Raw genomic sequence first — 27,810 nt, 5'->3', positions numbered from 1 at the left:
GTTAGCAACTGGAAGGGTTAATGTTGACACCAGTCCTATGTTAACACCAGACTAGCTCAGTGCTAACACTAGGCTGGCACTAACACCTCACCAGTATGTGTTAGCAACTGGAAGGGTTAATGTTGACACCAGTCCTATGTTAACACCAGACTAGCTCAGTGCTAACACTAGGCTGGCACTAACACCTCACCAGTATGTGTTAGCAACTGGAAGGGTTAATGTTGACACCAGTCCTATGTTAACACCAGACTAGCTCAGTGCTAACACTAGGCTGGCACTAACACCTCACCAGTATGTGTTAGCAACTGGAAGGGTTAATGTTGACACCAGTCCTATGTTAACACCAGACTAGCTCAGTGTTAACACTAGGCTGGCACTAACACCTCACCAGTATGTGTTAGCAACTGGGAGGGTTAATGTCTACACCAGTCCTATGTTAATACCAGACTAGCTCAGTGCTAACACCAGGCTGGCACTAACACCTCACCAGGAATGTGTTCGCAACTGAAAAGGTTAATGTCTACACCAGTCCTATGTTAACACCAGACTAGCTCAGTGATAACAAGTAAAATTAAAAACTGACAACAATCAAAATAATGTGGTTTAATAGGTGCCAAAATAACAAAGTATATTTGTTGGTTGATCTTGTCTCCACTTATGGTTCAAATCAACCAATGAAAATACTAAACCAGTGGCTAGACACCTTAACCTTCTGTTAATAAACTTTGATCAAGAACCTTTAACTGTGTGTAAATTCTACTTTATTCAAAATAACTGCCAAATACGAGTGCTATCATTCTAAACGTAGGATTCTTGTCATAAGTGATGTTGATGAAATCGTCCCATTTGTCATCCCATAGACACCGACTTGCCATACGTAAGGCTTGGTCTTGAAATGGTATACAGGTCACCTCCACTACTATTTTGTACCTGAATAATATCAAAGAAATTATGTAAAATAACAAAGAAATTATGTAAATTAACAAATAAATTATGTAAATAAGAAATAAATTATGTAAAATAAATAAATTATGTAAAATAACAATTAAGTTATGTAAAATAACAAAGAAATTATGTAAAATAACAAAGAAGTTATGTAAAATAACAAAGAAGTTATGTAAAATAACAAAGAAGTTATGTAAAATAACAGAAATTATGTAAAATAACAAAGAAATTATGTAAGATAACAAAGAAATTATGTAAAATAAGAAAGAAATTATGTAAAATAACAAAGAAGTTATGTAAAACAACAAAGAAATTATGTAAAACAACAAAGAAATTATGTAAAATTGGGGGGGGGGGGTTTGCTATGGTTACGGAACTAAATCCAGTAACAAAGTTAAGGGAAAGAAGGGGAACCCTGGTAAAATGACTGGGGAACTCAGGTAGATTTTACCTACTTACCACCCTTAACAAAAACACTGGCAGAGAACCCTGGTAAAATGACTGGGGAACTCGGGTAGATTTTGCCTACTTACCAATCTGATTACAATCCGATGTAGATGTCGGCTAATCGTGCGTTGTTATCTTACCTTCGTTATTTAGCTTGAATTGACCTGATCAGGCTAAAACATATACATGTACTACGAAGGTCAATTCAAGCTAAATAATGAAGGTAAGATAGCAACACACGATTAGCCGACATCTACTTCGGATTTTAATCAGATTGGCCTACTTACCACCGTAACAAAACAATGAAATAATGCCAAATAACAATTGAATGAAATTATATAAACATCAAAACCCAATATCGCCACATAATGGGATTCTAGGCTAGTTTGACTGTTATCCTCAGTCACATGACAGTCATGGCCAAGATAATGATTGTTTACCAGTCTACCACTGTCTGTTCAGCAAAGTGTGTGTATTTGGTTCTGGTGATATTTTCATATGTTGTTAAGCAAAGGACTGTTAATTGTTGAAATTTTATCATTTAAAATTTAATTTGTTGTGAAATTTGAAAAACTTATGAATTGATTAGTCAAATCAGCTGTGCTCTAATGGTATCTGTTTGATCATCACTTGTACTGAGGACAGCCTTGCCAAAAATTACCATAGAGGGCAGTATTGCAGAACTGATGTGTTTGTATACATTTGCCTTCATCATTGACATCACTCTATCCAGAGGCATTGTTATCAATAATCAGTGACATCAATTGATTGATTTTGTTGATTGATTAGAAAAATGGAATATTTAATTTGATGTCTATGAATGATTATAACTTTTAAGATAAATTATTACAGATTCATACATGAAACATTCACCTGCACACATTCATTCATTCACACACACACACACACATGCATTCACATACACATGAATTCACACACAAAGCGCACACACACACACACACACATGTATGCATGCATGCATTCACACACAAAGAGCACAAACACACACACACACACATGCATTCACACACACATGCATTCACACACAAAGGACACACACACACACACACATGCATTCACACACAAAGGACACACGCACGCATTCACACATACACATGCATGCATTCACACACACACACACACACACACACACACAAGCTTGCACACATAATTTCCCATAGTGTTATTCCAGAGTAATGCCAAAAGTAATTATGAAGTTATGAAAAAAATATGTGTTGGGGAAATTTACAAACCCCCTAACTCACCTGTCAAACTCAAGTTCCTTTACCTTGGCTTTGATTTCATTACTTATTGCAATACATAGCTGTAGGAAAAATAGATCATTGATTTACTACTGTGGAAAGCAAACTATCAACAAACTAAAATGAGAGATTTACTACTGTGGAAAGGAAACTATCCACAAACTAAAATAGGAGATTTACTACTGTGGAAAGGAAACTATCATAACTAAAATAGGAGATTTACTACTGTGGAAAGGAAACTATCATAACTAAAATAGGAGATTTACTACTGTGGAAAGCAAACTATCATAACTAAAATGAGAGAGATTTACTACTGTGGAAAGGAAACTATCCACAAACTAAAATAGGAGATTTACTACTGTGGAAAGGAAACTATCATAACTAAAATAGGAGATTTACTACTGTGGAAAGGAAACTATCATAACTAAAATAGGAGATTTACTACTGTGGAAAGGAAACTATCATAACTAAAATAGGAGATTTACTACTGTGGAAAGGAAACTATCATAACTAAAATAGGAGATTTACTACTGTGGAAAGGAAACTATCATAACTAAAATAGGAGATTTACTACTGTGGAAAGGAAACTATCATAACTAAAATAGGAGATTTACTACTGTGGAAAGGAAACTATCAACTAACTAAAATAGACAATCTAAAACTATTGTTATTTGCAATAAAGGACAGAGTTAATGTCAGAATTCAGGTTATTTTGTTATTTAATGTGCCACTGACGCACACAATTTCTAGTGACGCACCAAAATTTGGTGTTCTCCTATCTCTTACTATGTTGACACACCAAAATTTGGTGTTCCCCTATCTTTTACTATGTGGTGAGTGTGCCCTCTAAGCCAATTTGACCATAGACCCTCCACCAATTTGGTGGAGGGTCTATGATTTGACATGCCACTGATGCACACAATTTCTAGTGACGCACCAAAACGCACAAAAACATAAAAATGTGGTGTTCCCCTATCACTTTTTATGTTGCGACTCACAAAAAATCCCTCATTTGAACTCACAACAACACAATTTGACTATCAATCGACTGCACATTGAACTAGTGTATAATATTTTGATCAGACACCCAACAATACATTCACTGAAAATTGTTAGAATACCAATAATTAGACATTGTACATGTTACGATCAGTGAAATGAAACATTTCCTAATCCTGCCATAGAGGGTGTCAATTTCTTATAATTACTTTGATGGATTGAAGACATATTGGGTCAGTTGGGTTACGGAAACAAAGTAAGGCACAATCGCACAATCTCGGACAAGCGCAATAAACGAACTTCATTCGTTTAGTACAAACCCTCCTCCCCCCCTAAATGAAGGTTCACAAGTATATGATATACAGGGTAAACCTTGATAAAAGTTGTAGTGGTCACACTACTATGATTGATGCAATGTAAAATTTATGATGGTAGACACTTAAAATACTACAGGAAACCCAGCACTGTATCTTACATTAGGAGTAAATTTTAATCAACTTATCAACATCTCAGTAGTAAATACAGAACTTGTTATCATTGAAGGTGGGAAAGTTTTCAAAATCTGGTTAGAAGTGTGAAAATGAAGTTCAGAAATAACATTGACTCCAGACCCCCCCCCCCCCCCCCTCACCCCACCCCAAGATCGATATAACTTGTGTGACATTGTGCGATCGTCCCCAAGGCCACCCAAATACTGATGGTTGTTGGTATGTCGTATTTAGTACATGTATAAACATGTTTACTCAAAATAATGAAGTATGGAAAAATATCAGAATATTTAGAACCATCACTAAACACTGAGAGACACTGGCCGATACATATTACCACCTGTCTGGGACAATATTCTGAAGTCAAGCATGTGTAAACAACGCATGACTTTACATCCCTGAAGAAGACCTGAGGACTGAGGTTGAAAGCTGGGATTTATCCAAGTATTTTTAGTGCAGTACAACGTTTGAATTTATTTATAACTATTCACCTGCACAGATTCGTCTTCATCATAATGGAAAAAGTTGTTTAGTTTTGACTGTCACTCTATCATCATAAAATTGATATACCAGAATGAATGATACATTGACAGCAATGCGTGGTATTGTAATGGCACATCCTCAAATGAATAATACAATTGAGAATGAATGAATGAATGAATGAATGAATGAATGAATGAATGAATAGTAAATAAATAAAAATAACGGAATCTATTTTCTGACCTTAGAGCAGCATAGTGCTTTGAAGCATTCAAAGTGTAGAATTTGAGAACAGAACACTGTTTTGAAGTGTTGCCTTGGCAACTGATGCCTTTTAGATAATTTGAAATGGTAATTTTTATAGTATATTATTTGTTGTTATTTTCAGTCATTTATTTATTTATTTATTCTTTTATCTGTTTGTCAGTCATAGTTATTTATAGCTAAAATGATGTAAGCTTGGTGTTTCACTTGTAGGACATCACGTTTTTGACACAGAGCTAGACATATTTCACCTCTAGACTAACAATAACAGAGACACAATAAACACAGCAGAATCCTTTGCCCAATCACATCGAACAGTGATAAGCATTGCTGTTCTTTCACAGTGCAGTAAAAACAGGCTTCTAATGAAACCATTACACATGGACTTGGTGATTTTAATAGCTGCAAATGTTTATTTTCTAACTAATAATCAACATATTTCAACTTGACAGCACCTACATAATTATGTCTTTTGCATCAGAAGTTGTCTGAATGTGTGTAATAAATGTCATGTTAGCATGAGTGAATCACCAAGCCTACATCATTTTAGCTGTATTTGAGGTTACACCTCTACAATGCCAGCAGTGTGTGTGCTCACAACCCACTGAACTCCATACTTATATGCACCTTAGCAGCCTTGCCTGGTTCGTATGGTTCATTTATTGGATTTCCCTTTATTGCATGGTGTTTTTCAAACACACTGTTAGCTACCGTCTCAACTTTTTTCCTGGAAAACAAATAGCAGTTATTATATGCATGTATCATGTAATACCTTTTAAATATATGTAATAGTATGTCATACTTACTGAATATTGGGAAGATTTTATTTCAGTAGAATTATAATTTTCCCAGGATGGGGGGGGGGGAGAGAGAGAGAGAGAGAGAGAGAGAGAGAGAGAGAGAGAGAGAGAGAGAGAGAGAGAGAGAGAGAGAGAGAGAGAGAGAGAGAGAGAGAGAGAGAGAGAGAGAGAGAGAGAGAGAGAGAGAGAGAGAGAGAGAGAAAGAGAGAGAGACAGAAAGAGAGGGGGGAGGGAGGGAGGGAGGGGGACACAGACAGACAGACAGAGAAAAGAGAGAGAACAAAAATGATTTAAATCATTTAGTTTTTTGCTAAACCTTGTTTCTAACCATCTCATGTAGGTTTCACTCATAGGACTTCACACTTTTTGCGATTTTATTATTGTTTTCCCGAATACGTAAAACAAATGTTTAGGGTCAGCAGTGAAAAACCAGGTGGAGTTGGGTAACCAGAACCAAACAATTTTTTTTAGGCCTTTATGTAATTATAACACATTTCTGAATATGTCAACAGTTACAATAAAATCATTTTGCGTGTTACTCTCAAGTAATTTGCAGACTTCTAGAAATTAACCATTCCTTGATAAATCACCTGATTTCATTTTCAATAACAATTGCCACATTTATATTTATATTTACAAAAAATAATATGTTTTATAAACTATCTACCCAATTAGGGATTTTTTTTAAAATTTATAACTAATTGGCAGACGTGTATGTTAGAAACGTATGTGTTGGAACATTGAAAGGGTCGTCACGTGTAGAATAGTGAGTTTAGATTTATAGCTTCTCCAAAATTTTGCCGAAATTCATGAGTTTAGTTGAGTAAAACTGGAAAAGGGAAGCGCCCAACGTGGGGCTCGAACCCACGACCCTGAGATTAAGAGTCTCATGCTCTACCGACTGAGCTAGCCGGGCTTCTTCTTGTCTCGAAATCCAATCCAAAATTGTAGCTAGCTTGTGAACAATAAAATTGAAGTTTCCCGCCAAATTCTTAGGTTTTGGTTGGCTAGTAAAGGCTCTTTTTGTATGCAAATCATATTGACTGTCGTCGAACAATGCTTGAACTTCGACCCGATAGTACGAAGTTCATTTTTCGCGCGTAAATGCCAGAACAATTAGTAAGTACTTGTTACGTGTGTTGTGAAGAATTTATTGAAAGCTAAATGTCAACAACAGAAAATACACCGTCTTTTGTTTGCATTCAGAGGGAACGGATTATGTTTAGATACTGTAATATACTGTGACATCGTCTGGTCTATTTTAAGTTTCTTGTCGGGCTTGGCGCTTATGCCTGGCATTTTAACCATATCGCACAGCGATGAACAAATGAGAACATGGGACGGACGGAGTGGGTGTTGCAGTAACGTGCTATCATATAGACCGTACAGTGGAGGGGCCGGGAGAAGAACATTGACTTGTAGCGAGAGAGCGACCTTCTTTTCTAGGGACAGCTGCCACGATCGCGATCGTCTGATCTAAGCTTGATGTGTTGATTGTTGTTACAACGTCTGCAAAAAAGTCAACCTCGGTTATGTAATCGCGCGGGTACGCGTTTACGTATTCTCAATCTGATTAAAATCTGATGTAGTGAAAGCGGATAGATGCCTTTATTTACCTCTATTTCCATCGTTTTGTGACGTTTCTTTTGTTCCGAGTGATCGTGGAAAGGCAGCGATCACTCGGAACAAAACAAACGACACAAAATAATGGACATATAGAAGTAAATAAAGACATCTAGCCGCTTTCACCACATCAGATTTTAATCGTATTCTATGTCAGAGTATTTTAGGTCAACCACAGACATCGACAAGGAAAACTGTTGTTCAACCTAGTCACTTGTAAGTCAAAAAATACATTGGATGATGGCGTGTCTTTGTACGAAATATTTCGCGTAAATTTATAAAACATCGTCCCCTATGCAGTGGTATATGTTACTCAATTACATATTTTCTATCTCATTAAAATTTCTCCAAAAAACATCCAAACATTTCTGATATTTATTGTAGTATAAATATCCCTGTAGTCATCGAAATATACATCAAGATATGTAAGTCTTAAATTTTTTTTTTTTTTTTCACTCGGTACCGTGTAAATTTGCTAACAAGTTTATACCGTACGTTTCTATTAGAATTTAGTACTATAAATTGTAGAACATAGCCGCAACAGACAATCAATGATGACAACAACACTGGTCGATTGACATTCAGGACATCGCCAGCCAAAGACCGAGTAGAGAACTAAAGTAATTTGCCGCTTTCAACCAAGATCCTAATTTGCATGCGAAAATATATAGTCTATTCTTCAAGTTTGTAATGAAAATACTACTTCGGAAACGTGTAATAAATGTGTCTGGTGTGGTTATTTACGTTCCAATTCACACGAGACTTACAAACTTTTATTTTTCCACAATCTTCCACAGATAAAAAAACGAAAGAAAAGTCAAAGGTCAAAATTATTTTAAATATGTATACAAATTCAATATCGCTAGACTTGCTCAAGTTGCCGGGTTTTTTTTCCATTCTTTATTTGAAAAATATATTTTTACATCGTAAGAAAAAAAGACAGCTGCCAGTTCTTTTGTGTGATACGATAGCCTGAGTGAGTGCTAAACAGTACAGTGGGAAGAATTCGCGTGTATAGTCCTGTTTAGCACTTTTTTTTATACTTTACCGGGGAAACTACTCGTACCTGGGAATCTTTTTGTATTATTTTTTTTAAGTTGGACATTTTCCTTTATAGATTAAAAATGAAGGACAAATGCAAAACATTTAAGACTAAAAGTGATATCTCCCAAGGGACTGGTGACAGTCTCATTTAGTACGAAATAAAATCGAAGTTACAATTATTGCATGCAGTCATATTTAGACTTCAACATTCACTAATATACTTTTGGTTTTAATTTGTTGATGTCGGTGTTAAAATCAATTTGCGTATCCAAATCGAAAAATGAGTTGTATTTTATTTGTGAATGCGTTTCAATCCTCAATTAAGTTCTGCGATCTAGATATCAACATAGTTAACGATATGTTAAATGACCAAACCCAAAGATAGACACGCGTCTGTTACCTGGTATTTTAGTAACATAAACATAGAGAAAATTGGTGTAGAAGTTATGGATTTTTAATTTTTAATTACAGAATGAAAACTATGATAAAACAACAGATTGTGTTTATTTTCATTTCATTGATAAAAAAAGTCACAAAACTATTATCGTACAGTTTAATTTTTGCATTTACACCCAGTAATAAGATGTAAAACTTGAATGCGCATAGTCCTGCTTGCAGACGGTGCACGCGTTTCGCTCAACAGAGAAGGAACTACTTACTCCGCATGCAAGCAGGACGACTTACTCAGTATACGCGTAATAATACAAAAATTAGATCTGATCAGATCAGATCAGATCAGATGACAGTAACAGCAGAACAAGCTATTAAGAATGGTGTAACGACGTAGTTCATGAAAAATTTGACAAATTCGTGGAAACAAAAAGTGGGCGAAGTCACTTGAAGGCAAAAGTCAAAATACGTGACGTCATCCAATTGCAAATCAGAGATTAAAGTGTACTTTTCACGAAACACTGGTCGGTCATGTACATGGACAGCTAGAGGGTATTTCGTCTGTCACGACTCGCTACACGGTAAAATAAGCCCGCCTTTAAGCTTTCTCAGTAATCCCAAGTGAAAACGGTTTTGAGTGACTTTTTCACATTTCAACTATCCGTAAAAGATAAGCGAAACTCGTGGAACTTTATCAACAAAAAATATCCGGGTACAAAAATGTGAACGCGTGCCGTCTCAGGAAAGGCCAAATGTCGTCCATCACCTTTCCCGCCAAAAGTACTACATGTAGTATCCAACTAAGTCTGTTCTTTTTTTAAAATTAAAATCGAAACCCCCCAGGAAACAACAGAAAATATTTTGTTCTTTGTGGACATTTGTATTTGCTGACAAAAGTGAATCTTTTCTGAGACGTTTTCCAACATTTCAAGTTTACCTCATTTTCTTTACACTGTCAGAGTTGTATAATATAGAGAATGGCTACCTCTTCTTTCAGTAAAAGTTACATTTCATTATTATATATAATACAAATGAAATAAAAAATCTTCCAATTGAAAGAATTTGAGAGAGAGAGAGAGAGAGAGAGAGAGAGAGAGAGAGAGAGAGAGAGAGAGAGAGAGAGAGAGAGAGAGAGAGAGAGAGGGGGGGGGGGGGAAATACAGGATGGCTATTTGACAGAAATGACAGGCCTAGGGAAATGTGTGTACGTGTGTGTGTGTGTGTGTGTGTGGGGGGGGTATGGATCATAGTTTACTGTTACTCAAAGGTTTAGCTAAAATCTTTCGTATATGAGTCTCAATAATGGTACTCTCCCGTGTACATGAATATGTAAATATTGCCAGTCTAATAAAGAATCGTAATAAATTAATATTCCTGCATCGACAGGAAGGTCACTCTAACCAAGTGGCGACAAATTTAGTACTGTTAACTAAATTGAAAATTATCAACTTCCAAAGTTTTTGAAAATAAATAAATAAACAAACAAACAAACGTACGTCATAATGGTTATACTTGCTAGACCTAGTTGACTTCAGTCATTGTAAATAATGTATGTCTGACCTTTGACCTACCTGTTGAATTTCATATCTGGTAACATTTTGTATGTGTTCTCGTAGTAAACTTTCTTCTGCTTCAAGAGATCGTCTTCAAGTGACTCGGATCCTTGGAGAAAACTAATCAACAAAATAAAAACAATAAGATATCCCACGAATGTCAGTGATGATCAATTTGCCATATTAATAACACCCGAAAAGTGTTCACTGTCCAGGAATAACCTGCTATTAAACAGACACGGACAAGTATATACAGCAAATAAAAACACAAGAGAATAGTTCTTAAATTTACTGCCATGTTTTTGTTTGTTTGTTTGTTTGTTTGTTTGTTTTTTGTTTGTGTGTGTGTGTGTGTGTGTGTGTGTGTGTGTGTGTGTGTGTTTTGTAAAAATACATTTTGCTTAATTTTGATATCTCACGTAATGATCATCGTCAAGTAACGGCCGGGTACAAGTTTGTGTGTTGCAGAAGTCAGATTCAGAAGTCCCCGATATTGTGTGTGATATCAATGCTCGTTCCCCCATTTTGTATCAATTGCCATGGCAACTCAAATGACCCGATAACAAAGTATTTCGTTGCTACGTTTGAGAATGTGAATTTCATTGAATTTGGTTTTTGGTTCGAGTCTTTGCAGTGTACACCCAGCACCCACAAGCCGCGCCAGTCTTACTTCGAACAACCCGTAACCGGTTCGTTGTTGTCACTGTCAGCTAGCTCAGGACCCGGGCCGGGCGGCCCGGGGTGTCAGGTTGCTTCACCTCGCGAGTACCGTCCGGCCAAATCTAAAACAAAGTGCACTTCCACCCGGTCCAACGGAATGAAACACTCAGAAAATGTTTCAATTATGTGAACTCTGAATAGTTTTCAGTGAAAAAATCCTACCTGCTTGTGATCTTGGAAGCAGCAATTTTGACGACAGAATCGATGTGTCCTGGATCGACAGAGGGACGACGATTCGCAAGACTAAAAAAGCTGCCTCTTCTCTCGCCATCTGTAAAACTTCCCTGCCTACTTGCTCCCCCTACAGCTAGCTTAGCAACTCTGTCCATTGTTGTTGGAAATAGTAGAAATCGAAATTACAACGATAAAAAGCCAAAAGAGAAATGACCGATCACAAATCTCAACATTCGTCTGCGCGTTCGATCGGTCGAGCCATGGTTACCATGGTTGCCGACGACGCTCGCGCGAGGACCACGCTTCCCGCGTTCTTATTGAAACTTTGTTGCTTAAGATATAGTCACGTGTATTATGACCGTGACACAGCATCGACAAAGTCTGTGTTTGTAACTCAATAATATTAATTCGGGGAAAATAAAAACGCGCGTATCAAACGATTTGGTATTGTACATATACGTAGGACGGAAATAATTTGTCAACTTTCTTTATTCAAGTAGAAAACCTAGTAAAGGTGCTTTTTTTTTGCCCTGGTTCGGTTTGTTTACCTTGTTTAAGTTTGTCTTGATTCAATTTTGATTTGTTTTAAATGAATTGGACAAACTAATTTTGATTTGTCACAAGTTGTGGTTTCTATTTTGGCAAATCGTGTTATTGGCATAAAAATTGTCATTTTTAGGTAAACATGTAATTTTGCTTCGTAAGGGAACCGACCGTCATTGCTTACACAGTAGATCGATGAAATATTGTATACTTTTTATACTCTCTAATTATGAGCCTTGTCTGTCTGTCTGTCTGTCTGTCTGTCTGTCTGTCTGTCTGTCTGTCTGTCTGTCTGTCTGTCTGTCTGTCTGTCTGTCTGTCTGTCTGCCTGCCTGCCTGCCTGCCTGCCTCTATCTATCTATCTATCTATCTATCTATCTATCTATCTATCTATCTATCTATCTATCTATCTATCTATCTATCTATCTATCTATCTATCTATCTATCTATCTATCTATCTATCTATCTAGTATCTACATCTATTGATCTATCTATCTATCTATCTATCTATCTATCTATCTATCCATCTATCCGTATATCTATCTATCTAGTATATACATCTATTCATCAATCAAGCAATCTATCTATCTATCTATCTATATATCCGTATATCTATCTAGTATATACATCTATTCATCAATCAAGCAATCTATCTATCTATCTATCTATCTATCTATCTATCTATCTATCCATCTATCCGTATATCTATCTAGTATATACATCTATTCATCAATCAATCAATCTATCTATCTATCTATCTATCTATCTATTTATCTATCTGTCCATCTATTGATCTATATATATATATATATATATATATATATATATATATATATATATCCATCTAATATATCTATCTATATATTGATCTGTCGATCAATCAATGAAACATCCAGCCAGACAGCCATATACCCAAAATAAAATAAAATAAAATTAGATAAAAATAAAATAAACCAAAATAATCAAAATAAAGGACAGTCTGTAATAGCAGTCGTCACTTTGTCATCAAATACACGAATATAAAGTATAAGTAAATCTGCATGTTTATCAAACGTCGAATAAATAACAAATGCAAATCACATCATCAACTGTGTAAGAAACAAAGACAAAGTTAATCACGCTAAGGTCCCGGTTATCCGACCCCACCTCAGCTTTTCACTGCCGACCCTGGCCCTTTTTTACGTATTCGAGAAAAAAAATTAATAAAGTCGCAAAAATTATGAAGTCTCACGAGAAATAGCGGATGCGGGAACTGATATCAACTTTAAAAAAAAAAAAAAAAAAAAAAAACTGTTCTTCCCATCTGTAAGTGTTATGGATTACATCTAATGGGAAGAAATAAACAATACAGAGACCATTTGGAAAACAATGGAAAATTTGAACTAGGCAGTCACAGAAAAAATGTTATAAAATAAAATAAAAAATCTCCCTAACCCACCTATTCTAAAATTGAGCGAAATCGGAACCACACAACTTTTTCATTAGGCCTATGTATAAACAGATAAGCAAAACATTGTGAAACTCAGACTTAAAGTTTTTGTCTTCACTTACAACCATAAAACCACGCATTGCTATTAAGGATTTTAAGTGTAAATACTAGAAAATCACTAGTAAATATAGAAGAAACCGGATATAATGCCTAATGGAGTTGAATAAAATTGTAATTCAAAATGAAATATTTATGAGAATTTTCAAGAAAAGCGCATTCTAAACATGGACAAACAAATGAAAACAAATAATAAACATATTCGTCAACTTAGAATGTCATTGAGTATATTTGAATAATAGTGTGTATATTGTTCGCTCACGCTCTGCACGGTTATTATTTATGCAAATTATTACTATCAAGTTATACACGTTGAAAGTACAAAGTTGTCGGATCGCGAGAAAAAAATCAACTTCATGTGTGTTATAAATATTATACTTTCTGACTTTTACTCGGAGGAGATAACGCCCCCTTGCGGCACACTAGATGTCAGTTAATTATATGAATAGACCTTGATCGCAGATCTCGTCTTACTTGTTCAACTTCCCTCAAATTTGACTGTAAAATAACCGAAGTACGTTTGCTGTTCTCTGCAAATATTTACTCGAACTTTCTATGTTGCGATCTACTTTATTGCAAACATTATTTTCAAATTATTTTCGCGTATTTGAAAGTTAGTTTGAAGTCAAAATTTAGATAGTTTTTGGTCTACCAGCTCTTCGGTACATTTTGCATATGAATCTCTACACTTTCCGAACTCTTCAATTCTCGTTAGAGGGGGGTATGGTCAAATTGAAATTATTGCACATGTACTCGAGCAGCAATGTAGTGTGTGAATATCGCGGCTTCCATGTTGTTCATTGTTGGGGTGTTGTTGAGTCGATAGTGACACACCCAAGTAGTGGACTGTTTTTAACGGATCCGACGCCATTTCAACTGCACCTTTCGGGAATACGGTATTTTGGTCTCAAAATGAGAAATTTAAAAATAAAAGCAACGCGCAAGGAAAATTTGCGATCGGAAATTCCGTGCGGTTGTGAGCAGGAAAGAAAAGAACTCGGCGGGCGTCGTGACGGCGGCTCCAATCGAAACGAAAATGATGTGATACGCAAAGAGAATACCTGAGGTAAACACTCTTAATTTTCTAATTCTCGATTTTTAGTGTCACGGGCAAAAATTGTGAATTTTCTTTGAATTTTATTTCATTTCGTCAGAGCCAAAATGGCGGGAAGTCACGTGATCGGTATCTCATTGTTGGCTTAATGCAAATTAAGTTGTCACTCCTGCAACGATCTAGTAACGACAGATGTAGGTACCCGGATGCTCGTACATTAAGATGAAGGCAGTTAGATTCTTCACAAATATTTTTGTATATAATAACTGAAAGTGCTAAACGCGGTACTATAAAAATTCGGGATTGTAAATTTTGTTGGTTGCATTGTTTTATAAAATCGTGGAACATTTTCATTTGCTGTGTTAACGCAGGTTACACTTCTGGTGGTTGGAGTATTTACACTTTAAAATATAATATTATTGCATTATATTGTGTAATGTAAATAATTTTGCATTCTTTGCTGTCTAAAGTAGTTGTGACGTTGGATGAAATGGGTCTCTGAAAAAAAAATCGATATAAGCTTTGCTAAAATGTCTCAAATTTGTGTTACTTCGGCTGTGTTATTGAACCGTAATTTGGTCTGTTATGTGATTGGTTGAATCTGTAATAACCTGTTTGTTACATCGGGTCACGTGGTGTTGTGGATTTCAGTCACCATAAGTTACAAGGGGTGTGTAGAATTGGTGAATACGACCACCCCTCTAAGGAGTAATGCCTTGGCGCGTCGACGGCCTAACTTTGTATTATTTCCCCTCGACTCTGTTCTCAGCAAGGAATTTTGCAACGAGCAGCTTCCACATCGCACTTCCCATTCTGAGGAGGATTTAGAGGCAATGGAAAAACGAGTTGAACTTGAGAAACGGAGCAAGGCTCCCCAACAGGTGCGGTAGATTGCCAACGTGTGCTTTGATTGTTTATTTTTCTCTTGCTTGTGAATTTTGTCGTATTTTTTAAGACGGAGGAACGAGTACATACAACATCCATGTGCTCAAGGTGCAACAGTACAAAAACACTAAGTTATATTCGAGACCCTCAAATTATCTATAACTTATTTTTCTTTGCACGATTACCTTCCACGTTAATATTTCACGTGCTTTGATGGTTTTTATGTCTTTGAGATCGTTATGTTGAGGCCTCCATGATAATATTTTGATTGTATGCCCGTCTCATTTAACGGTGTCTAATGTGTGTGTATTCATTTCCACAAAGCGTCGCAGCCGTCGAGCGCTCGGCGGCCGGAGTGACGTTACGTTGTATTTTGAAAGTTCGCACCACATACGCCCTTCAAATAGTGTGTGTGGTCATTCAAAAATTGGAAAAACGTTTTTAAAAACACATAGTATGTGATTCTTGACCTCATATTTATTTCACGATATTTTCCAAAAATGTATTAGAATTGTGAAATTGATGTACGGCGTTGGGATATGGATCACATGTTTCCCGTTCGAAAATATGGAAGTTGTATTACGAGTCCCGCTGAATTTTTGAATTCTCCGTTCGTGGCTTTCCGGAACGATTTGGCCACGAACTGAAGTTTATTATTTCATTTTTTCGTCTGACAGGTGTATTGACGCCCTTTCTCGCATGTTTTGCATGAATTTAATGTGTTTTGCCTAAAATCTGTGAGTGAGCGTATATCGCTAACGTAATAGTTAACTTCTGTGCTATCCCAGGGTATATTCTGTATATATGTAGACTGGATGACGTATATCTCTTTTCTCCCTACTTTGAGCGTAACGATACCTTGCCAAAATTATTTTCTCACCAGATCTTGTGGATAGAAAATAATCCCAGTCATGGAACTGTTTATGTTGTTTAGGGAGTTGTATTTTTCTCGAAGGCCTTTGACGTCTGCCTTTGCAAGCGGTTTCCGCCATCTTGGTTTCTCTTATGCCATACAATAGCTTAGCTGGCAATGTGGCCCCACGTTTACGGCATCGGGGCTGAAAATCGGCTCGTCGGAGCACAACAGGATACCGCGCCTGTGTAAGAAATAACCAGATCGTATCTTAGTTATTCATAACTGGCGTATTTAGTCTTCTAATCGCCTGAATGCTTGTAGAAGTCGAATTTTCTGATGTTTTTCAAATAACACGTTGCAAATTAAAACCGTGGGAGGGCGCTCTATACATTCCGACCTTTCAAAATGATGGGAAAGAACGAACGAAAAAGTGATGAAATAAAGAAGTAAAATTACTGCAAGGTGTGTTTCCACGTTTATATATCATTTCTATCTATTCTTGTTGATGAAAAAATGTTATTGGAAGTCCTCACTTACTGCATATATGGTATATGTAAATATTTGTTGATGTTGTCTGCCCTTCATGTTTGACAAGTTACTCTCATTGTCAGAATCTGTTAGCTGGCAAGTGAGCAATGTTAATAATAAGGTTAGGGGCTTCAGTCAACTATTTACATAAACAAAGGCGTCACTATTTTTTGCATGTATGCACATATTTATTTATTATTTATGTTATTAATGAGGAAGTGTTTTTATGACATACTTTATGAAAATCTATATTTTTGTGGTGTCAAAGGTCAAATCAATCACCTCAAATGATGAAGAGAGATGCAGAATTTGCATCTTGACAAATGTCTTTATAGATTATCCAAGTGTAGAAAGTGACCCAGAAGTGTGAACAATATTGTAAACAATGTCATTATGTGTGTATGAAAGTACTGTTTGAACTCTGGGAGGTACAGTTGCCGTGGTAACAGTACAGGATAACCAGCAACGGTTCTAAATCTCATGCATTCTCATTGTTTTGAAAGATGTTGTTTGTTTTGAAATTTTATTTGGGAAAAAGGAACGTTTTTTTTTAGCTAGTTCTACACTTCTTTTGAAATTGTCATTAAAGTTTTAAGTGTTCATTTCCAAGTCGCCAGCTTTGGCTTAAAAAAAGTTGTTTGGTTCCGGTTACCCAACCCCCGCCTATTTTTTCACTGCCGACCCTAAACTTTCTTTACATATTCAAACAAAATTGTGACGCCTCGCCAGATGTAGTGGATGTTGAAACTGACATCAACTTAAAAAGACAATATAAAACTGTTCTTCTAATCTGTAATTGCTGTACGTCTGATGGGAAGAAACCAATAACACAGAGACCATATGGAAAACAATGGAAAACATAACTACCTGAACTAGACACTCACATATGTAAAAAATATATAATTAAATTAAATTAAAAATCTACCTACCCCACCTATTTTAAAATTGAGTGTAATCGGAACCACACACATATTTTTATTAGGCCTTACTAATTTGTATCAATGGAGCCTCGTATCTACAGGTTATCAAGTCAAGTGTTTTTGTATGTGTAATTATCATGTATTTCCCCAACTTGTAGTTTATTGTTTACAAACATTACAAATACCCCACCCCCGTAGAAAGAGTTGATCCTGTTTCCCCAATTTGTAGGTTTTCCCTTTTAAACATTACAAATATCCCCTCTGGTAGAAAGACTTGATCTTGTTTTCCTCAATTTGTAGTTTTTTACCTTACAAATACCCTCTGGTAGAAAGACCTGGGATGGAAACATGCCCGTTTAAGCATAGTTTGGAGGACTCTAGAGCAGTGGACTGATGGCACCAATGTGCCGGCACCTCCGAGTTAATTTGATGTGCCTTGAACACACAATTTCTAGTGACGCACCAAAAATTGGTGTTCCTCTATCTCTTACTATGTGGTGACTCACAAGAAATGCAATTTTTTATCATTTTGACTCACAGCAACAAAATTTGGCTATCATTAGAGGGCACACTGGATGGCACAATTATATATATTTGTACTCAAGCTAGGGAGTCACGGTTAGAGTTTAGATAGGGATGGGAGTAGCATTAGACTCCCTAGCTTGTATCTTATTTATACTATGTAATGATTTGGCACTGATCTTGGTAAATCTCGTATAGTTATTGTAGAAATGTGATTGTCGGATGAAATATTTGAAATGATGCAATAGAATGCTCAAAGCAAATGTCCAATTTGAATTCACAATTATTTGTTTATTATTATAATGCCAAATAATATCTAATATAATAGTAATATTTCAGTTGTATGCAGTTACTCAAAATTTGTTGTCATGGTGTAGTGATAGTAATTTGTATGTCACCATGATTGATCAAAAATATATATAATTTTCAAAATTCAAAAATAACTATTTTTTTACAACATTCTGTTTTCACTTGTCAAATAAACATTAAGACCTCATTGATTTGTATAACTGACTTAATAATACATAAGATTTTTAATATGATCTGAAAAGAGAATTGAGATTTATAGTGCTAGAAAAATTATTGCTTTTTTTCTGATTTTATGTAAGAAGTGGAGTCGATTGAGTTTTGTTGACAAGTGCACTTTTATCAGCTCAGTTTATTGTGATGGACTCGGACACATACAGTGAACATATTTCTCTAGTTGTGGCGTGTCATTTTAGACCTGGAGACATTTCAAGTGTTGTCATTTTGTTGTCTGCCTCTGAACATAAGGTGGTTTTTGATTTGGCTGTAGGCTACATGTAGAATGTATGGTTTCCGTTCTCAGTGGGTGTAGTGTAGAGTTAGGCAAATAGGGTAATTAGCATATCATGAATATTAATGAATGAGCACAGTTAGGCAGGTTGTACATCTTGGTTTATATGCAGGGCTCAAAATTAACAGTCTCATGTCTACAGACTACCAATTCTTGTCATGTGGCTACCATAATTTGCAGCTGGTAGCCCACTCTGGCTACCACTGATCATGCGATGAAGATGGAAAATTTATGGACATGAAAGTATTTTAATAATACACATATTTCCAATAGAGGAAATCTGTTTCAGTTCAGGAATATGGGACTACATGTCACCATCCTTGGACTACCACTTTCTGAAAGTTGTAGTCCACTAGGTTTGCCAAAGAAAGAGTTAATTTTTATCCCTGATATGGCAGATGTGTATTTGGGGAGTGAAGTCATGTTGTGGGGAAACTGAAATATTAGCAGTATGGCCTAGTAGCAGGAAATTGAAAAAAAGTATGTATATTTATTACCATAGTGTTTCAAAACTTATCTGAGAAGAGATGAAATATCAATAATTTGTATCAACTAAGTAATTCTGTGTGACTAGATTGAAATGTATGGAGTTGATAATATCACATTGTAATGGATTTTGTGGTTTCATTATCAATTGTTGTGACATGAAAGGGATGATAGCACAAGGTCAGTAAGCGAAGTTTGTTCTGGCGTGATTTTCTCTCTCTGAACAAGGATGCCAAGTCCCTTCATGTTTTCTCAAATTCAATGTTCTGAAACCTGAACTGCAAAACACAGAACTGCAATTGCAAGAGTCTGCTTGTGAAAGCAATCTGGGGTAACCATGGTTACTAAATATACAAATTGATAAATCAGGAGAGAATCATTGCCTGGAAAATGTGGTAGCCTGGAGATGGCTAGTTTAGTAAGGGCAAACAAAAATAAAAACCCAGTCACTGCTCAAACCACTTGTCAAACACATACTGACAATAAATTATAGAATTACAGAAAGGAATATAATAATGTATATTTTTCATGGATCAGTGAGTTTTACGAGAGGACAGTGACAAAAAAAAATGTGTCGCCAGTCTTGGACAAGTTGATGATTGAACCTTTCAGGCCTTGTAGATTTGAATCTGTAGTAGATTGTTTGTCATAACTAGTGTTTTTGTTAAGGGTGGTAAGTTTGTAATAGAGAGGGAGAAAGGGTTTAAAATGCCAGTGTTTCACCCATAAAAACACTGACAGGGAACCCTGGTAAAATGACAGTGGAACTCAGGTATATTTTACCCACTTACCACCCTTTATAAAAACGATGATAATTTTATCTTTTTTGATCATTACAGGTACCAGACCTATATCATGACAATTGTCAGTGTAGTGAATTAGCAGGTTTTTCATAACATATTTCTTTTTTTTATAATTCTAGGTACTGGACCTAAATCTTGATAATTGTAGGAGTACGGGCACAATTGAAGGATTGACCGATGAATTTATTAATTTAGAATCACTGAGTATGATAAATGTTGGTCTTACAAGTTTAAAAGGTTTTCCAAAATTACCAAGTCTTAGGAAGGTAAGTTTTATTCACTGTCAAGTCAGCGATTGAAATTAACTTTTTCCTTTCATAGTCAGTGTGTTCTCCCCACTACATAGAAAACATGATGCTAACGCTGTCCTGTTAGTGTTAGCACTGTGCTAGTCTGGTGTTAACATAGAACTGGTGCAGGCGTGAACCCTTCCAGTTGCTAACACATACTGGTGAGGTGTTAGTGCCAGCCTAGTGTCAGCCCAGAACTAGTCTGGTGTTAACATAGGACTGGTACAGGTATTAACCCTTCCAGTTGCTAACACATACTGGTGAGGTGTTAGTGCCAGCCTAGTGCTAGCACTGAGCTAGTCTGGTGTTAACATAGGACTGGTGTAGACATTAACTCTTCCAGTTGCTAACACATATAAACACTAACGCATAGAAAACCTGCTGCTGAGACTGTCCTGTTAGTGTCAGAACTGAGCTAGTCTGGTGTTAACATAGGACTGGTACAGACATTAACCCTTCCAGCTGCTAACACATACTGGTGAGGTGTTAGTACCAGTCTAGTGTTAGCACAGAACTAGTCTGGTGTTTACATATGGATGGTATATAGCGCCTGATTGTTTAGCATGTTTTGATTACGGGTTGAATTTTGTCAATGTTCGAAGCCCCATCCCCCTCCCCTTACATATGCGAAGTTTTAGTTAAAGACTACATTGACATCCAGACTAGGCATATTTGTGCACAGATTGTAATGTTTTTTGTTATTTTTTGTCTTACAGCTTGAGTTGAGTGACAATAGAATATCAACCGGTCTAAGTCCACTTTTAGGTAGTCCAAAACTTACACATCTTAATTTGAGTGGTAACAAAATAAAAGATTTGGACACACTTGAACCACTGGTAAGTCGTCAAACATACTGGAAGGAAAGAAAAGTGACACGTGTACGGTGTAGGAATTGAACCCACATCCCCTAAACACTAGTCAGAGTGCGCTAACCAACTGAGCTAACATGCCAACTGGTAGATAACATGAGTTTATCCTGATGTGTACCTTCTTTCTGTACTGCCTTGAGGAAAGAAGGTACACATTAGGATAAATCACATTGTCTACCAGTTGACATGTTAGCTCAGCTGGTTAGAGCACTCTGACTAGTGTTTAGGAGACTTGGGTTCAATTCCTAGACGTGTCACTTTTCGTTCCTCATTTATTGCAATTCTTTCATACTTCTTCCCAAATTTCGATGGAAAACTTTCACCCCTTCAGCTTTTGTATGTACAATTGAGATGTTGATGAAAATTGACTTCTAATGTGAGACACATGAAGGGTGCTGGGTTTCTGGTAGTACTTTCATGCATTTACAATCAAGTTTTTACCTGTTAGGCGTGTGACTGCTATAGTTTTCATCATAGTTTACATCATATATGAACGGTTGATGTCACACTTGTGAACGTTCATTCAAGAGGAGAGGTTTTGCCCTAAATGTTCATCTGTTGAGCTTGTGCAACATTGTGCAATCATCCTTTAGTAATAATGCTTTCTTTCCCTTGTTCTGTCAGTCTGGTATTCTGACTTGTTTATCTTTTTGCTTGGTCTAGATCTTTCTGTAAATATATATGTCTGCATTTCTCTTACAATGTCTCAATCTTTCTCTATTGCTCTCTTTAACTGTTTCTCACATTTCTGTTTCTCTATTTTCCTCTCTCTTCTCTTCTCCTCTCCCCCTCTGTCTCTCTTCTCTTCTCTCCCCCCCCCTCTCGATTTTTTTTCTCTCCCCCTCTCTCTCTCTCTCTCTCTCCCTCTCTCTCTCTCTCTCTCTCTCTCTCTCTCTCTCTCTCTCTCTCTCTCTCTCTCTCTCTCTCTCTCTCTCTCTCTCTCTCTCTCACACACATTACATGACACACACTCTCTCTAAACCAAATGTAGATATTTTATCTAGTCAAGTATATATTCATATTGTATTTATTTTTTCTTTTCAGTCAAAATTCTCGAATTTGAAGAGTCTTGACCTATTCAATTGTGAAGTGACCAATGCAGATAATTACAGAGATTTTGTGTTTAATCTGGTACCAAATCTAAAATATTTGGACGGGTACGACAGAAATGACAGAGAAGCAGTTGAATCAGAATCCAGTGGAGACGAAGATGATGATGAGGGTAGGTATTGCGGGTGTTAAAGTTTTGACGCTGACTTCTCGGTTTCTTGTTTCTTTGTGCCTTTCTGTTTTGTTTGTTTGTTTGTTATTTGTTTGTATTTGTTCAATAAAGACATCTAGCCACTCACCACATCAGATTTTAATCTGATTGATCTATTGTATAGGCAATGAATTTACTGCCTCTACACTGACTTTACTACGACTTTACTTTGATTTCACTGCGACTTTACTGCGTCTTCACTGACTTCATTGTGACTACAGCGTCTTCACTGTGACTTCATTGCAACTTTACTGCGACTTGACTGACTTTACTTTGTCTTCACTGCGACTTAAATGCATCTTCACTGACTCATTGTGACTTGACTGACTTTACTGCGACTTCACTGACTACTGCGACTTCACTGACTTTACTGCGACTTTACTGTGCATCTTTACTACATCATCACTATAACTTTACTGTGACTTCACTGACTTTACTGCATCTTGACTGCGACTTTACTGCATCAGTCCATTTACAAAAACTTGTGATGTACATCCTGGACTGATTTGGTAATTCATAGACAGTAAGCTGGACTTGAATGTATCAGTTGATGTCAACCAACTTTAGTTTGTGTTTGCTGTGAACTGCCTTCTGATGACACATTTCTATAATGACTTCACTATGCCTTCTCTTATTATTGCAATGAACGCGTGCTTTCTGTGCGCTATGAACTGACCCTCTAATGATATCTGTAGTAAACCCTGCAGTGTACATTGAGTAGGGAACTTGCAATCCAGACTGAGCATGCTCAGACGCAAAGGACTATGGGATTTTCTGTGATTACCTACCATAATACCTAATCTGAAGCTACTGATAAAATAAACCTCCCACAATGGTCAGGGTGCCTATGAATTGATTATTTGTGGTTACAGACAATAACATTATTGTTTACAATACTATTTGATTAGTATTTATTATATTTCCCATGATGCAACATTCAACATGGTGGGTTTGCAAGTTCCCTATTCATATTGTTGGACTTGGCTTGTGTGTGATTTGGAATGAACACATGGTAGTATATTGCTGTGTGCACCATCAGTTCATTTTTGCGATCTTTGAAGTTTAGCTTGTGTGTTGCATGACCTGCCCTTACTAATAGGTTAATGAACATTACAGCTACAGTTTGCACTTTGAACTTTGAACTGAGTGTGACCTTGCTAACAATATCTTGTAGTGTGCTGTGTCTGTTTCTGTTGACGCAGGCTGACAATGGCGAGCTATTCTTTGACCTAAGCTTGTGTGAGACTTTGCTAACAATATCTCATAGAGTGCTGTGTCTGTTTCCATAGCTACAGGCTGAAAACTTAACTTGTGTGAAACTTTGCTAACAGTATCTCGTAGTATGCTGTGTCTGTTGCGGAGACACAGGCTGTAATGGCGAGCTATTCTTTGACCTAAGCTTGTGTGAGACTTTGCTAACAATATCTCGTAGTGTGCTGTGTCTGTTTCCGTAGACGCAGGCTGAAAATGGCCATTATTTTGTATCATTTTAAGGTTCGTTGGCTGACTTGAGGTATCAGGATGGCTTACCTGTCTATGGATGTTTTACAGGTGAAGACAGTGGCTCGGGTAACGATGACGAAGATGATGACGAAGACGGCGGCAGTGATGTCGTTGTTGACGAGGGAGATTCAGATGATGATTCAGATGACGACGATGATGACGATGATGTAGAAGTGAATGAAGAGGGCGTTAGCGATGACGAGAGTGACGATGATGACGACGACGATGATGATGACGAAGGAAGTGACGATGATGAAAGTGGTTCTGATGTGGGTTTGGCATACCTGACAAAAGAACTTCCGGTTAGTGAGAGTGATATAATTGTGCTGCACTTCCATATATGGGAATATACACTAACTTTGTTACCATATTTGGGCATTCAAGGGACCTTGGGTTACCGTATTTGGGCATAAACTGTATTTTGTGTTACCATATTTGGGCATATACGCTACCTTATGTTACCATATTTGAGAATATACATTACCTTGTGTCACCATATTTGGGCCTATACAGAACATTTGGTACCATATTTGGGCATGTGTGTACCTTGGACACCATATTTGGTCATATAGCAGCAATAAAATTATACTAAAAATAAAACATCACCAAAGTGAATAATAAATCTGGTAAAAATAACCCATATATGGAAGTACTTCACAGCTTTGTGGATACAGTGAGCAAGAGTGTTGACTGAGTGAACCTTTGTGTGTGTTTTATGGGTACAGTAGGGCGCCCTCTGTAGTCTTATGTCCACAGACTACCAATTCTTGATTTGGGGGGGTTACTGTAATGTACAGGTGGTTGTGTAGCAATAGGTTGATTGTACTGTATTCTCAATTTCCTGTTTGCAGTCTTGAATGGCCTTTTAGTTTTGTAAATTTGTCACCTATTTAGTGTAAAGTTATACAAATGTATGTATTGAGTATAAAAGTTGGTCTTTGAAAACTTTAATTTAGATTTCTTTTATTTGTACTTTGTATATTTATAGGAGGACCAGGAAGAAGAAGATGACTTTAATCCAGATGGTGAAGTTTCAGACGAAGAAGTTGAAGAAGATTCAGGTAAGATATCTAAAATTAAATTGCCACACTACTATGGTAAATAGACTTGGCCTGATGCCAAAAACTAAATATATCTAAAAATAGATTGCCACACTACTATGGTAAATAGACTTGGCCTGATGCCAAGAACTAAATATATCTAAAAATAGATTGCCACACTACTATGGTAAATAGACTTGGCCTGATGCCAAAAACTAAATATATGCTCGGACAACTAAAAGAACAGACTTGTAACAACTGTGGGAATAATGTTGTGATGATGTGAAATGTCATTTGGAGCACACATGGGTAAACCACAAGTCTGTATGTAGGATGTGTATGCGTAAATGTAAATACTGTACTGTAGTTAATTCCATCCACGCAGCTAGACAATAAAGTTTGAAGACAGTGAATCAGTGTTGCAGCCAGAGGGGTTTTGGGGTCATTTGACACATTTTTTGGATCTTACCCACAATTTTGGAAGTGACGGGTCATAGATGACCCACACTAAAATTGTATGCAAATATGCTTAGCAACATGACCACGCCTATAGCAACAGCCAAAGATCGTATATATTGCATAGATAACAACAGGGTTGGATGGGCAACTGCATAATCATACAGCAAATATCTAGCATGGATCAGCATGTGAGTAAATATTTTTAAAGACTGTACAGTTGTGCTGCAACGCCATTGGCACTTTTTTCGATAATGTCCCAAAAAAGTTTATGATGACCCAGAAAAAGGAAAGTCTTGGGACACTGTCCAACTCATTCAAAAAGCTGGCTGCAACACTGGTGAATATATTTCAGCTGGCTCTTTCTCTCTGAAGAGACACTTGAATCAGCCTATAAGCTACCCTGAGAGTTTCAATTCACAAATATGTTAGAGGCAAGATTGATATTTATGGGGAACTTGCAAACCTGCCATGTTGAATGTTGCATCATGGGAAATGTGATAATAAATACTAATCCATTAGTATTATGAACAATATTGTTACATTGTTTGTAACCACAAATGATCAATTCATAGTCACCCTGACCATTGTGGGAGGTTTATTTTATCGGTAACTCCAGATTAGGTAATACAATAACCACAGATAATCCCATCTTTGCGTCTGAGCATGCTCAGTCTGGATTGCAAGTTCCCTATTGAATGTAATACTGCTAAAAGTAATCTCTCTAATTCTGAGTCTTACTGTAAATTATTACAGACGAAGACGATGAGGACACACCCAGAGGACAGAAAAGGAAACGAGATCCAGATGACGAGGGGGGTAGTGATGAAGATGATTAGAATAACCAGTACAAATTTTGCAGATTTTGTTTTTTTGAACTTTTTTTTGACGAAATGTGAAAATTTTTTTCCTATTTGTACAATAGTGACTGATTTTACCTGGAGATTATTACTCTACTAGAATGAATACATATAGGATAATAGGGATTTTGTTCACTATCATGTAAAAAAAAAAAATTGTTGAGCTGTATTTTCGTAGCTACGATTTGTGGGAGGGGGACAATGAGTTGTTTTATTGGACGCAATACAAATATGCTTCTATATCATACGAAGATACACGGAAAGGACTTTTTGTAAGTTGGAACAGTACAGTATAGTATAGTTTGATGCTCTGAGTTTTTCCCATACAGGAGAATAACTGTTGAATTTTTTCAAGAAAACAAAAAAAATGAGCCTGCTTGTCACGATATCAACATTTTCTCAATTTTTTTCTGTTTTTAGAAAATTCCTCAATTTGAGTGCAGCCAGTACATATTTCTCTGAATTGTCAAAAAAAGATTTTGCTCTATATATGGAAATTATGCTAATATTGTATCCATATATGGAAATTATGCTAATGTTGTATCCATATACAGTAGATATATGGGAATTATGCTAATATTGTATCCATATATGGTAAATGTGGAATTATGCTAATGTGTTGTCCATATATGATATTATGCTAATATTGTTTCCATATATTGTTACCTGATAAATTCTATTAGCCATAAAAGGAAGTTACAGTACCATATATGGCAGTCTGCTTCACTGAAACCCAAGTTAGGTTGTTACATATGTATTAAGTGAAATTACTTGGGGTTTTGCAAGTTCATATGGAATTATGTCCGATTTTCAAACCATTTTTTGATGGTTCAGAGTTTATTGGAACCCTTTAGTCAAAAAAAAATAAACCTATTTCTAGAAAATCTCATGCGTTTTTTTTTTTAGGTGTGATAAAATGTCTGTCTGTATTAACAACTTAGATCAAAAACTACAGTGCTGATTCCCTTGGTTTATGGTGGGGACATTACTTTTGGTGCCTAGGTGGGAAATTGTTCAATGCAAAATGGTCACATAACATTTTCAGTGCTTGAAATTAACAATAGTCCTGTGTCCAAAGACTACCAATTCTTGTCATGGGGCTACCATAGTCCCGTGTCCACAGACTACCAATTCTTGTCATGGGGCTACCATAGTCCCATACCCACAGACTACCAATTCTTGTCATGGGGCTACCATAGTCCCATGCCCACAGACTACCAATTCTTGTCATTGGACTACCATAGTCCCATCTCCACAGACTACCAATTCTTGTCATGGGACTACCATAGTCCCATCTCCACAGACTACCAATTCTTGTCATTGGACTACCATAGTCCCGTGCCCACAGACTACCAATTTTTGTCATGGGGCTACCATAGTCC

General features: G+C 36.6%; 2 protein-coding genes and 1 non-coding gene across 5 annotated transcripts; 1 reads left to right on the top strand and 2 right to left on the bottom strand.

Moving 5' to 3' along the window:
• Positions 1-761: 761 nt before the first annotated feature.
• LOC144450109 (dynein light chain Tctex-type 5-like) lies at positions 762-11,419 on the bottom strand. The gene is made up of 5 exons (XM_078140677.1): positions 11,178-11,419; positions 10,314-10,415; positions 5,513-5,612; positions 2,658-2,716; positions 762-930 (listed from the first exon to the last, which is right to left on the bottom strand). The coding sequence occupies exons 1-5, from the start codon at positions 11,342-11,344 to the stop codon at positions 762-764; spliced, it is 597 nt and encodes a 198-aa protein (XP_077996803.1). The 5' UTR covers positions 11,345-11,419.
• Positions 6,529-6,601, bottom strand: Trnak-cuu (transfer RNA lysine (anticodon CUU)). The gene has a single exon. It is a non-coding gene; the product is annotated as a tRNA-Lys (tRNA).
• Positions 11,420-14,039: 2,620 nt separating the features above from the next.
• LOC144449939 (acidic leucine-rich nuclear phosphoprotein 32 family member A-like) lies at positions 14,040-27,294 on the top strand. Of its 3 annotated transcripts, none has more exons than XM_078140492.1 (7): positions 14,040-14,344; positions 20,269-20,415; positions 21,156-21,275; positions 22,353-22,530; positions 24,064-24,374; positions 25,061-25,133; positions 26,325-27,294. In XM_078140492.1, the coding sequence occupies exons 2-7, from the start codon at positions 20,356-20,358 to the stop codon at positions 26,405-26,407; spliced, it is 825 nt and encodes a 274-aa protein (XP_077996618.1). In that variant the 5' UTR covers positions 14,040-14,344; positions 20,269-20,355; the 3' UTR covers positions 26,408-27,294. The 3 variants fall into 3 exon arrangements, with proteins under 3 accessions (XP_077996618.1, XP_077996617.1, XP_077996615.1); XM_078140491.1 differs by lacking the exon at positions 14,040-14,344 and adding an exon at positions 15,067-15,213 and having other exon boundaries at positions 24,121-24,374; XM_078140489.1 differs by lacking the exon at positions 14,040-14,344 and adding an exon at positions 15,067-15,213.
• The last annotated feature ends 516 nt before the right edge of the window (positions 27,295-27,810 follow it).

The sequence above is a fragment of the Glandiceps talaboti genome, chromosome 19 (genome assembly GCF_964340395.1).
Source record: "Glandiceps talaboti chromosome 19, keGlaTala1.1, whole genome shotgun sequence".
Classification (NCBI taxonomy): Eukaryota; Metazoa; Hemichordata; class Enteropneusta; family Spengelidae; genus Glandiceps; species Glandiceps talaboti.
Note: the sequence above shows the minus strand (reverse complement) of the source record. Positions and strands in the feature narration are given on the sequence as shown.

What these genes read in the sequence shown, in the direction of transcription:
- LOC144450109 (XM_078140677.1), bottom strand. Translation starts at nt 11,344, where the DNA reads ATGGACAGAGTTGCTAAGCTAGCTGTAGGGGGAGCAAGTAGGCAGGGA. An exon ending in GCTTCCAAGATCACAAGCAG is followed by an intron (nt 10,416 to 11,177) that starts GTAGGATTTTTT and finishes TTTGTTGATTAG; the next exon opens with TTTTCTCCAAGGATCCGAGT. An exon ending in AAGGAACTTGAGTTTGACAG is followed by an intron (nt 931 to 2,657) that starts GTGAGTTAGGGG and finishes GATATTATTCAG; the next exon opens with GTACAAAATAGTAGTGGAGG.
- LOC144449939 (XM_078140489.1), top strand. Translation starts at nt 15,166, where the DNA reads ATGGAAAAACGAGTTGAACTTGAGAAACGGAGCAAGGCTCCCCAACAG. An exon ending in TGGACACACTTGAACCACTG is followed by an intron (nt 21,276 to 22,352) that starts GTAAGTCGTCAA and finishes TTTTCTTTTCAG; the next exon opens with TCAAAATTCTCGAATTTGAA. An exon ending in AGACGAAGATGATGATGAGG is followed by an intron (nt 22,531 to 24,063) that starts GTAGGTATTGCG and finishes TATCATTTTAAG; the next exon opens with GTTCGTTGGCTGACTTGAGG.